Source organism: Ranitomeya variabilis, chromosome 2 (assembly GCF_051348905.1).
Source record: "Ranitomeya variabilis isolate aRanVar5 chromosome 2, aRanVar5.hap1, whole genome shotgun sequence".
NCBI lineage: Eukaryota > Metazoa > Chordata > Amphibia > Anura > Dendrobatidae > Ranitomeya > Ranitomeya variabilis.
The window spans coordinates 233,923,490-233,935,549 of NC_135233.1; the positions used below are offsets into that span (position 1 = coordinate 233,923,490).

A 12,060-nucleotide genomic window follows, 5' to 3' on the forward strand; every position below is an offset into this window, starting at 1 on the left:
AGGCCTGACTGGTGGAGGGCTGCAGTGATAGTTGACTTTGTGGAACTTTCTCCCATCTCCCTACTGCTTCTCTGGAGCTCAGCCACAGTGATCTTGGGGTTCTTATTTACCTTTGTCACCAAGGCTCTTCTCCTGCAGTTGCTCAGTTTGGCTGGACAACAAGGTCTAGGAAGACTTCTGGTGGTCCCAAACTTCTTCCATTTAAAGATTATGGAAGCCATGTGCTCTCAGGAACCTTGAGTACTGCAGAAATTCTGTTCTGTAACCTTGGCCAGATCTGTGCCTTGCCACAATTCTGTCTCTGAGCTCCTTGGCCAGTTCCTTTCACCTCATGATTCTCATTTGGTCTGACATGCACTGTGAGCTGTGAGGTCTTATATAGACAGGTGTGTGCCTTTCCAAATCAAGTCCTATCAGTTTAATTAAACACAGCTGGCCTCCAATAAAGGAGTAGAACCATCTCAAGGAGGATCACAAGGAAATGGACAGCATGTGACTTAAATAGGAGTGTCTGAGCTAAGGGTCTGAATACTTATGAAAAAAGCAGGATGAGTCCAGCTGATAAAAAGGCTTGTCTTTATTCAAAATTCATAGAAATGGTTACATGCCACCCAAATGCGCAGCTACGTGTTTCGAATACTTGCTGTGTTCTTTGTCAAAGCTTTGAACAGCTGACATGTGCACGCAATACCTGCTGGTGGAATCGCGATCCACCCGTGGCTATTAACCAGTTAAATGCCGCTGCCAAACTCTGACAGCGGCATTTAACAAGCGCTTCCGGCAATCGCGCCGGAAATACGCACACTGGTGACACCCGTCACATGATCGCGGGTCACTGGTGTGTTGGCATGACAACCGGAGTTCTCCTGGAGATTTCTATGGTTGTGAGTGCCGGCTTGCTGTGAGTGTCACCCAGTGTTTGGCGCTCATAGCAAGTGAGTAAATCTGCTATATAGAGGCGATCTGATCATCACCTCTATGGAGCAGAGCCAATCGGGTTGTGGCCGCTTCTAGTCTCCTATGGAGACTATTGAAGCATGCCAAAAGTAAAAAGAAAATGTTTTTAAAATTATAAAAAAAATAAAAGTCAAATCACCCCCCTATCGCCACATTCAAAATAAAACAAATAAAATCAAACATACACATATTTGGTATCACTGTGTTCAGAATCGCCTCAACTATCAATAAAAAAAGATTAACCTGATCGCTAAACGGCGTAATGACAAAAAAAGTCAAAACACCAGAATTACCTTTTTTTGGTCGCCGCGACATTGCATTAAAATGCAATAATGGGGGATCCAAAGATCGTATTTGCACCAAAATGGTATCATTAAAAACGTCAGCTCGGTACACAAAAAAATAAGCCCTCACCTGACCCGAGATCCCGAAAAATGGAGATGCTACGGGTATTGGAAAATGGCACAATTTTTTTTTACAAAACAAAAGTTTGTATTTTTTTATGTTTTTTTTTAATGTTTTTTTTTATGGCTGATTACTAGGATTTAAGGGTTTTGATGCCCCCTAGAGTTGTAGCTGCATGCATATACCAATGGGCTTGTTATGATATGGCTATTTAAGAATGAATGTTCTAATTTAATGTGTCTGATAATATACGACATATATAGAGGCAACCCAGAAATACAAAAGAGGTGTTGCTTATGATATTTTAAAACTATGTAGTAAGTATAAGTGTCTTATTTAACTTGAGTTGGTAACAGACTCTTTTTTGATAGTATTGCAGAATTGATGGCGGTATACGGCATTTTGTATATTTTACTTGCACTTACCGTATATACTCGAGTATAAGCCGAGATTTTCAGCCCAAATTTTTGGGCTGAAAGTGCCCCTCTCGGCTTATACTCGAGTCATGATCGGTGGTGGGGTCGGCGGGTGAGCACTGTCATATACTCACCTAGTCCCGGCGATCCTGTCGCTCCCCCTGCCTGTCCCACTGTCTTCGGTGCCGCAGCCTCTTCCCCTGAGCGGTCACGTGGCACCGCTCATTAGAGAAATGAATAGGTGGCTCCACCTCCCATAGGGGCGGAGCCGCCTATTCATTTCTCTAATGAAGCGGTGCCGGTGACCGCTGATAGAGAAAGAGGCTGCGGCACCGAAGACAGGCAGGGGGAAGGAGCGGGACGCCGGGAGCAGGTAAGTATCGCATATTTACCTTCCCTCGTTCCACACGCCGGGCGCTGTCTCCATCTTCCCGGCGTCTCTCCGCTCTGACTGTTCAGGCAGAGGGCGCGATGACGCATATAGTGTGCGCGGCGCCCTCTGCCTGATCAGTCAGTGCGGAGAGACGCCGGGAAGATGGCGCCGAGGAGCTGCAAGCAAGACAGGTGAGTATGTTTTTTTTTTTTTTTTATTGCAGCAGCAGCAACAGCTATGGGGCAATAATGGACGGTGCAGAGCACTATATGGCACAGCTATGGGGCAATGGTGCAGAGCACTATATGGCACAGCTATGGGGCAATAATGGACGGTGCAGAGCACTATATGGCACAGCTATGGGGCAATGGTGCAGAGCACTATATGGCACAGCTATGGGGCAATGGTGCAGAGCACTATATGGCACAGCTATGGGGCAATGGTGCAGAGCACTATATGGCACAGCTATGGGGAAATGGTGCAGAGCACTATATGGCACAGCTATGGGGAAATGGTGCAGAGCACTATATGGCACAGCTATGGGGCAATAATGGTGCAGAGCACTATATATATGGCACAGCTATGGGGCAACGGTGCAGAGCACTATATGGCACAGCTATGGGGCAACGGTGCAGAGCACTATATGGCACAGCTATGGGGCAATGGTGCAGAGCACTATATGGCACAGCTATGGGGCAACGGTGCAGAGCACTATATGGCACAGCTATGGGGCAACGGTGCAGAGCACTATATGGCACAGCTATGGGGCAATGGTGCAGAGCACTATATGGCACAGCTATGGGGCAATGGTGCAGAGCACTATATGGCACAGCTATGGGGCAATAATGGACGGTGCAGAGCACTATATGGCACAGCTATGGGGCAATGGTGCAGAGCTCTATATGGCACAGCTATGGGGCAACGGTGCAGAGCACTATATGGCACAGCTATGGGGCAACGGTGCAGAGCATTATATATATGGCACAGCTATGGGGCAACGGTGCAGAGCATTGTATATATGGCACAGCTTTATGTGGAGCATCTATGGGGCCATAATGAACAGTGCAGAGCATTATATGTGGCACAGCTTTATGTGGAGCATCTATGGGGCCATAATGAACGGTATGGAGTATCTATTTTTAATTTTGAAATTCACCGGTACCTGCTGCATTTTCCACCCTAGGCTTATACTCGAGTCAATAAGTTTTCCCAGTTTTTTGTGGCAAAATTAGGGGGGTCGGCTTATACTCGGGTCGGCTTATACTCGAGTATATACGGTATCTTGACACTTGCACTTTTTGCACCATTGCACTTTAATTATATGTTAGGTTTTAATATATTTTCTTATTAAATGTTAAGTTTCAATATCCCAATTTACTTCTAAGTACACTGTAATCCTGATTGGGTAAACTAAGGCCCTCTCTGATATAAAATACTACTATAGTGTCCCTTGAAGATATTAACCACTCATTTTAAGGCATAACATATTATTACAATAAATTAGCATTAAATTTAATAGGATTTTTTTTTTCTACATGGAAAAATGACCAAAAAAAACCCTTTTACCTTCAAATTCGTTGACATTTTGTAACCTTGTGGTTTCTCTGTTTCACCGCCTGGCCAAATTATTTTTCTATCATTCTGTAAAATCTAAAAAGGGGAAAATAATTACCGTAACTGAGTCAACTACAATCCCATTAGATAGGGCAACAGAAAAGGGATCTTCATACTATTTGGGAAGATTGAAGAACCCTTTAACTGCAAATTCTAGTAGAAAACTGAATGAAAAGCAAAAATTAATGACATAGACTTTCATGACAATATAATCTAAAATTAGAGTAAATAAATAGTAAAAGAAATTCTAGAAAAAAAATAAATCACAGTTACTAAACAGATATGTAGGATTTATTTTAGGAATTAAATATGATTGCAAAATGTCCACTATGTCCTGACTCACATGACTTCCGTTGAATATACCGACTTGGACGAGTTTCCGGTTCTGCAGATTCATGATGCTATAATTAGCAAATTTTCTATCTCCATCCTCATTAAACTCTACTCGTCCTGTTACTCCCTCGGGATACTTGGAAGACATGAGAACCCTATAGCAACAGAGTATAGAATGGAAATCTATTGACCTGCCCAATTCACAAAAACTTTAGCACGGTAACTTTTGCAAACATCATACAGGGAGCAGGAAAAGGGATTAGTGGTACCTCACCAGGATCCAAATGAACACAGGTGCCAGGAACAAGTGGCTGGATACCACTTAGTAGCAATAGCAAAAAAGGAAAAAAGTTCCAGCACCAGGTGTCTCTTCATAAAATCATCAGTATTTTATTTTCAGGTCAAGAAAGAAAACATCATGCGGGGACGCAGCCTCTAAACGCCTGACGCATTTCAAACAAAGTTCTTAGTCATAGGCAAAGGCATATGCCTATGACTAAGAACTTTGTTCGAAACGCGTCAGGGGCTGCGTCCCCGTATGATGTTTACTTTCTTGACATGAGAATAAAATACTGAAGATTTTATGAAGAGACGCCTGGTGCTGGAACTTTTTTGCTATAATTTTTGCAAAGACTGAACGACATTAAGTTTTCACATAAGCTTCTTAAGCAAGCCTACTATACTCCTGTATCCTCATGACAACACTTCCTGCCTAGTACTTGTCATAGGGATATGATACAGATCTGAATCCATCCACATCAATGTCCACACTCCAGTTTGCCTCAAAAGTGGTCTTTGTAAAAGTCACTTTCCCAAATTGGAGAGTTGTAACAAGTTTGTTACCAGCTTTGACTCATAAGGTTCTCCCTGCTCCTTTTGGATCCTAATTCAATCTTTTTGAAACAACCCCTTTTTAAGTGATTTTACTCAACACTATACCCCCTCAACCATCCAGGATCCAGTGGGACGCTTCCTGGTTTGGTTAGCTGTTCCTCTGCCCAGTTTAGTCTGCTTCATGGCCTTCATTTAACTGTATCTTTTAGGAGTAGTGGGTGGACTCTACTAAATTGCACCTACCGCCTCAGTACACACAAAGTGAAGAGGTGCACCTTTCGTTGTAAGAATGGTGCTAGATTATTATTTTCTTTTATTAGCCAGTAGAAGGGGCTCATTTTGTGATGTACCATGGGTGCATCATACTGTGTGTGGGGGCATCATACTGTGCGTGAGGGCACTTTGCAGGTATAATACTGTTTTGATAAAGGGGCAATATGTGGACATTAATGTGTGCGAGGAGCATATTTGAGACTTTACATTGTATGGAGGGTCCATTGTGGGGGTGTTATACCACATGGAAGTCATAAAAGGGGTAATAAATTGTAAAAACACTAAGGGTCTCCACTAGAGCCTCTATTTCTTTATGGGTGTGCAAAAAGGGCTCGACAGGGTTAGGTGTGTGGCTTAGCTGAAAAAATATGACGGTTCTTCATCCCTGTCCTTCAGAGTTAGGAGGGATGTTGAAACTGATATTATTGGTATTTGGATCCACATACCCAATGGATGAACAAGGGCAGGAAATGTTATCAGGGGAACACAGGAACCACTGATACTCTGCTCACTTTATTATGCTGGAGCAGGTCCTTCCTCCTCCCCCTATCCTATGACCACAGTAGATATATAAGCACCTCTTAAAGAGTGGCCCTGTTTTCCATATATTGGTGTTCCCAACACAACCTCTCGGTGGATCAGTAATATTTTCCTTTTCAAACAAATCATGAATCGCCTGAGCCACGATCGCAACAGCGTCACTTATATGAGCGGACTCGTTTTTCCCATTGATCAGCTGAAGACCGATGACTCCTGCCGGAAGACGAGACAGATCGTTATAGGTCGGCCCTCACCCAATGATCCAATACCTTTAAACCTTACCCATGATAACAAACAATTCTCTAAAATGTTAATAAAAATAACAACATTCGGGGAAGCTCATTACGTTACCATCAGGAGCGTATCGCAGGGCACTTCCTGAGATCTCCCGTTCACCCACCAACCAGACATAACCGGGCCCGGTCATTTCTAGGACCAATGCTGTTTTATATATGGTGCTGGCATCATCCTCACTGAAAAGGAAAGAAAGCAAGGCAAAGATGGAAAAAAAAGCATATAAAAGACATCAGAGGACTGCCACCTGACATAGTATTGAGTGCAATTTAATAAGGGCAACGGCTCCCATCTCAGATTCCACCATGAAATGTTCTGGACTCGTTCATTGACTTCCATTAGCTTTGCTACAAGTCTCCGCATGAAGCAGAATATTTACATTATATACTAAGACAACAAAAGAAATATCAAAGTGGACAAGCGAGGCAGCTATGAGGTCTAGAGTTACCGTATGGTTTACATCAGGAGGAATGAACATGGAGATGTTCCAGGCATGGTTGCCAAACGTCCAAAAAATTATGTAACATTCAATAAAAATAGGGCACAATTTTTTTCCCGTCCATAAAAAAAATTGTTTAATCTGTGATTTTTTTTTTGAAGGTGGAGAAACTCATACAGATTATTATGATTGTAGTTATCATTCTTTTGCAGTTTTGACAAAATTCTGGTATAAAAAAGTGAAGATGCCTTTTCTAATCCAAGACTTGCAGCAGCGATGTTTCAGCACCACCCACTTGAGGGAAAGTTTTTTCAGCAATAGATAATCAACTGATATGAGATAGATGTTCAATAAATAGATAGGAGACAGATATGAGATACAGTGAGGGAAATAATTTGATACACTGCCAATTTTGCAAGTTTTCTCACCTACAAAGAATGGAGAGGTCTGTAATTTTTATCATAGGTACACTTCAACTGTGAAAGACATAATCTTAAAAACGACGACACAGGATTTCTTCTTAATTATGCCAGACGTAAATTTCGTAGGCCCACAATCATAGAATGTTGTCAGAAGTATTGACTCTTCTTGTTGGTTGAATTAATATTTGTAAATGGATGAATGATTGTTATTTACCTCTTATATCAGCTCCTACAGCATATTGTACTGTTATCTTTGCAAAATTGACAGCGGCATTTAACAGGTTAACAGCCGTGGATAGATTGCGATTCCACCCGCGGCTGTTAGGGGTACATGTCAGCTGCTGAAATCAGCTGACATGTGATGGAAAAGATGTGGGCTCAACGCCGAAACCCACATCAAAGGGGGAGACCCGACATGTGTCGTACATGTACGGTGCATGTCGTGAAGGGGTTAAACAATGAAAACTCCCCACAAGTGACCCCATGTTGGAAACTAGACCCCCAAGGAGTTTATGTAAATGTGTGGTGAGCACCTTGAACCCCCAGGTGCTTCACAGAAAATTATAACTTTGAGTTGTGAGAATTCAAAAATTACATTTTTTTCCACAAAAATGATCTTTTAGCCACAATTTTTATTATTTTCACAAGGGTAGCAGGAGAAAATGGAACCCCAAATCCTTCAGCAGGGCTCGGAAGGGAAGGAGTGACATTTTGGACTTTGATGGAATGGTCTTTGGGCATCATGTCGTGTTTGGAGAGCCCCTGATGTGCAACAGTGGAAAACCCCCACTAGTGACCCTATATTGGAATTGATCTAGTGTTTTCCTGGTATGTGAATTTTGTGGTGGCATACATGAGTTATGTAGTGTTTGTCAGTTTGGCATATGTGAGTAGTGTAGAGTGCATCAGGTTGGAATATTAGTTGTGTGGTTTGCGTCAAAATGGCATATTTAGTTGTGTAAGTCAGAAATAAATTTATTAGTCCATGTGTAAGATGCCAAAGCGAGGTAGTCGTGGGCGAGCTTCGGTCCCCACTCGCTCTGGCATCCTACAGACAAGGTGTGTCTCAGTCCCGGTGTGCTGCTGAGTATGTGGTGCTTTCCACTTACTTTTGGCCTGCAGGCCTTTTTCTGACCCCAGGAATCCTTCTTCTGGAACCAGGGCAGCAATTAATCCAGGAGACACTTGGTTCATAAAAACCAAACTTTTTCTTTGTGAATGGCAGTCTGTACAGTATTTACAAGCAGATGCAAAGGATAAGGCCCAATGGGTTGTCATCTTTCCCACAGGTACCAGATACAACTTCAGCCCTAGTTCTCGGTATAGGTGGCATGTCTCTCTCACTGGCTTTCCTAGAACTAGGGAATTTTTCTCACCTCTAGCAGTATATGCTGATTGCAATACCTTCTGCCCCACATAGTCTGAGTCCATCTTTCCCTGTAGCTTCACAAGCTGAGTGTGCCTCTGGCCCCCATGTCCGTGCCTCTGGCCCCCATGTCCATCTCGAAGTTGCCCCAGGCCATTAGACGGAATCACACGGAAGGGTATTTACGGCAATCCACTGCCCCAAGTATTAGGCTCCTACTCCTTCCTGACTGCCAAATATTAAAGCCTTCATCACTACTAGATTCCTTGATAGGGCGTTGATCCAGGGAACTAGTCTGAACGCCGTATGTGGAGTCAAGAAGGAATTTTTTTCCCTAATGTGGAGCTTACTCTTTGCCACATGGGTTTTTTTTTGCCTTCCTCTGGATCAACATGTTAGGGCATGTTAGGTTAGGCTATGGGGTGAACTAGATGGACTTACAGTTTTCCTTCAACCTTAATAACTATGTTACTATGTTACTGCAGCGCCCCAGAGTCCTGGTCGTTGCAGTACTGTGGCTCCGCCACTAAGGGGAGCTATGGTGCGTCTGATGGCACTGAAGGAGTTCATCTGATCAGGTATCACAGACACCAATACATTTCACAGTCGGGCCTCCGGGGGGAGCTAAGGGTTCTATTCACTAGGCCACTCCCCACCATAGTGGGTAAACTGGGGGTCAGGCAGGAAGTTAGATCAGAAAGCTGACTGGGTTGGAACCAGGCAACACCTTGTGGCAGAGGGTGTTGTGGGGGAAGATACAGTAGGGTCTCTGTCAGGGGTGGGATCCTGACAGAGGCTTGGCAACTTGAACGAACGTAACGGGACCGTGCCTGCTCTGGGTAGTGGCGGTGCCCAAGGAAGGACTAGAAGAGAGATAGATTGTGTTGAGTGAGAAACGAGATCACGCAAAAGGAGAAATACCAGTAGGGATCGTGCTGTAAGACCGAGGCAACATCCTACTGAGGCGCACTACCGGTGGCCGGAACGCCGAGGGAGTATAATAACATTCAGCTTCAAGCAATACTTCAAACAGCGGCAGGACAGTCAGTCTAAGGCGGGCTGTCTAACTTAAATCACCTATGCAGTCTTGGGGGGCAACTTGTGGAGAGGGGCGACTCTAGGGTCCCGGAAGAGCTCCGAGCCTACCCGTCAAACGGGTGCCGTCCCAACCAGAACACCAGGGAGGGACGGAGGATTAGCAGAACATCATCTAATTGAGTTGTGAGGGAACTTAAGAAACAGACACAACAGTTGTGGGGACTTTCCGTAAGCACAGCAGGGAAGGACCACAACACATAGCGCTAGAAGGAAGGCACCGATTTCCACCTGTGAAGAGAACTCTGGAGGTGCCATTGGACCGGCCGGACTTGCGCAGCCTGGTGAACCGTATTCTGGACTGAGGACCCAGAGATCTTCAGTAAAGAGGTAAAGAGACTGCAACCTGGTGTCCTCGTTATTTACTGCACTGCACCACTACAACATCACTACCATCATCCATATCTATTATTCACTGTGCGCCCCACGGCAGGGTCACGGACCGGGGCCTAGCCACCGTGACAACCCCAGAGCAGAGACTCAGAGGCCCGGTACCGGGTACCCCTCGGCCCTGCGGCAGTGGGGGGCGCTACAACCTTGGCGTCACGAACAGGATCTACTTAAGCCTGAAGAATCAGGTCATGTGTGCCTTGGAACTGTGATTTATTGTGCTTGGACTGTGACTTATTGCAAAGACTGTGTATTGCCACTTGCCGCCAGAAGTTCGCGCCAAAACCGCCGCCATTACAGCGCTAAGGAGAGCGCAGGAGAAGAAGAAGGGCGTGGAGTGGGCGTAGACAAGCTGGAGAGCGCGAAGGACAATGGCCGCCCAGTCTAAATATTTCAGCCCCTTGAGGACGTGTCCGTCAGCCGCCGAGATTCGCCTACTGATCCTCAATGGGGGGCGGAGACAACGAAAGCGAAACCGCCCACGAAGGAGAGAGCGGGAAAAGGACCAGGAAGAGGAAATGAGCGACATGGAGGACGCCATGGCCAGCCGCCTGGAGCCGGAGCGTGGGGTCGGAGCCGAGGACTCCCCCAGCTACTCGGAGAGGCACCGCAGCCAGACCTCCGCAGCTGACGCTGACCTCCTGCAGATCGGAGCGGACGAGCTGACCCACCAACTCCTGCAGACGCAGCTGAGCACTGAGGCCGGGTGGAAGAAGACCATCATCGGGAGCCTCACCAGACGCCTGTCGGCAGCCTCGCTTGGTCCGAAGCTGGAAAGCAAGGCCCTGCCGGAAAGCGGTATGCTGCATGCAGAGATGACAACGCCGCAGCACAAGGCCCCGCAACCAGCGTTCCAGACCCCAGCGGAGACGGAGCAGACCGGCATCGGAGGGACCGCATCTGAAGCAGGTATGAAAGACGACCCTGCCCCGACGACCGACACCACTCCAGTGACTGCTCTTGCAGCTGCTCTTGCTGACTCCGTTCCAGTGACTGATCTTGCAGCAGCCGCTACCTCTGCTGCAGCAAATGCCCATACTCAAGCTGCGCAGACCTACATCGCTGCGCATGATTTAACCGTACATGAAAGACGGATTAACGGCGTTTGTCCAGCACTGGGTGTAACTCTGGACCTCACTTTGCCCAGGCCAAGAAGGGTTAAGTGCCAGGTGCAGCCCTGGAAGCCGTCCAACTAAACCTCGGAAACCTGAAACTGTACATAGTTAACTGCTTGTTTCCCTGCTTTTTGCTACTAATACCCGACTTGGGTTATTCTTAAAGGGATGCCTTAGTTTACCCGGGATCCCTATTGCTTTTATTTTTGTTTTTATTTTCCTTTTGCTCCTTGTTTACCCAAGTTTACAAAGAACTGCTGGATCATGAACAATGCATGATACAAACTCCTTGTATATAGTTTGCACCTCCTTAAAGGTGCTCCCCACTGGGTTATCAAAGACATTTTGTGAAGAAACCGTTCCTGGAAACCGTCCAAGAGTTTCTGCGGAAAACAGACTTGCAGATTGAGAAGTTGCACTACCTCATAGAGACTTGGTCCCCTCTTAAAGGGGACGTTCACATTTTTGCACTTATGAACAGTGTTGCCTTGAGATGGTTAAGATGGCAGTAATGTTTTGAAAGAAAGTTAATGATGCTGCTGATGAAAGAAAGAAGTGTTTAATAATGTGTTCTGAGATAAAGTAATTATTGGAAAGGTGCAGTAGACCCGTAGGGGTAGACATGAAGTCCTGCATAAGTGAAAGTTAGAAGAAAGATGCAGCAGACCCGTAGGGGTAGACATAGCGTCCTGCATACGTGTTAGTAAGAAGGTAATGAGAAGGTTTAATGTTATGTAAAGAAAATGTTTGATAATGTTGATAGACAATGGGGATAGAAGGTGAACCCTGAGTCCTCCTAGGAGTCATGTAGAGATGGCTCGGTGCTCTTAAACTGAAAGTAATGTTATGTTCTATACTGTGTATAGTAGTTGAAAGGCAGTAGGCCCGGGCTGAACGGGGCGGTCCTGTAACAGGAAGGAGAGGCAGTAGGTCTGGTGCCGTTAGGACAGGCGGTCCTGCAGATTTTAAGAAGAAGAATGTAAAAGTTAAATTGCCTTATAATGTGATTATAAGAAGGTCTTTAGCGGATTTAGAGTGTACATCCTTAAAGGCGATGTTAAATTATTGTTCAACAATTTTGCACTTAGTAGAATACCCGGTTGGGTAGAAGCCAGTTATTATAGCATGTTGCTATGACATTTAACCATGTTTGTAACGTTCAAGTGTCCTCACCTCCCATAAAGGGAAGCTCTG

The 12,060-nt window shown here is 45.3% G+C and overlaps 1 protein-coding gene across 14 annotated transcripts in view; it reads right to left on the bottom strand.

Annotated features, from left to right (window-relative positions):
- Positions 1-12,060, bottom strand: part of GRIN1 (glutamate ionotropic receptor NMDA type subunit 1) — a 121,783-nt gene that overhangs the window by 47,456 nt on the left and 62,267 nt on the right. For all 14 annotated transcript variants that reach the window (XR_013221180.1, XM_077284066.1, XM_077284060.1 and 11 more), the window contains 4 exons: positions 6,097-6,218; positions 5,784-5,958; positions 4,109-4,253; positions 3,718-3,801 (listed from right to left, as the gene is read on the bottom strand). Coding sequence is in view for 13 of the 14 variants with exons in the window: in XM_077284066.1 (XP_077140181.1) it covers positions 3,718-3,801; positions 4,109-4,253; positions 5,784-5,958; positions 6,097-6,218 (526 nt within the window). In the remaining variant the exon portion in view is untranslated. The remainder of the gene's footprint in view (positions 1-3,717; positions 3,802-4,108; positions 4,254-5,783; positions 5,959-6,096; positions 6,219-12,060) is intronic.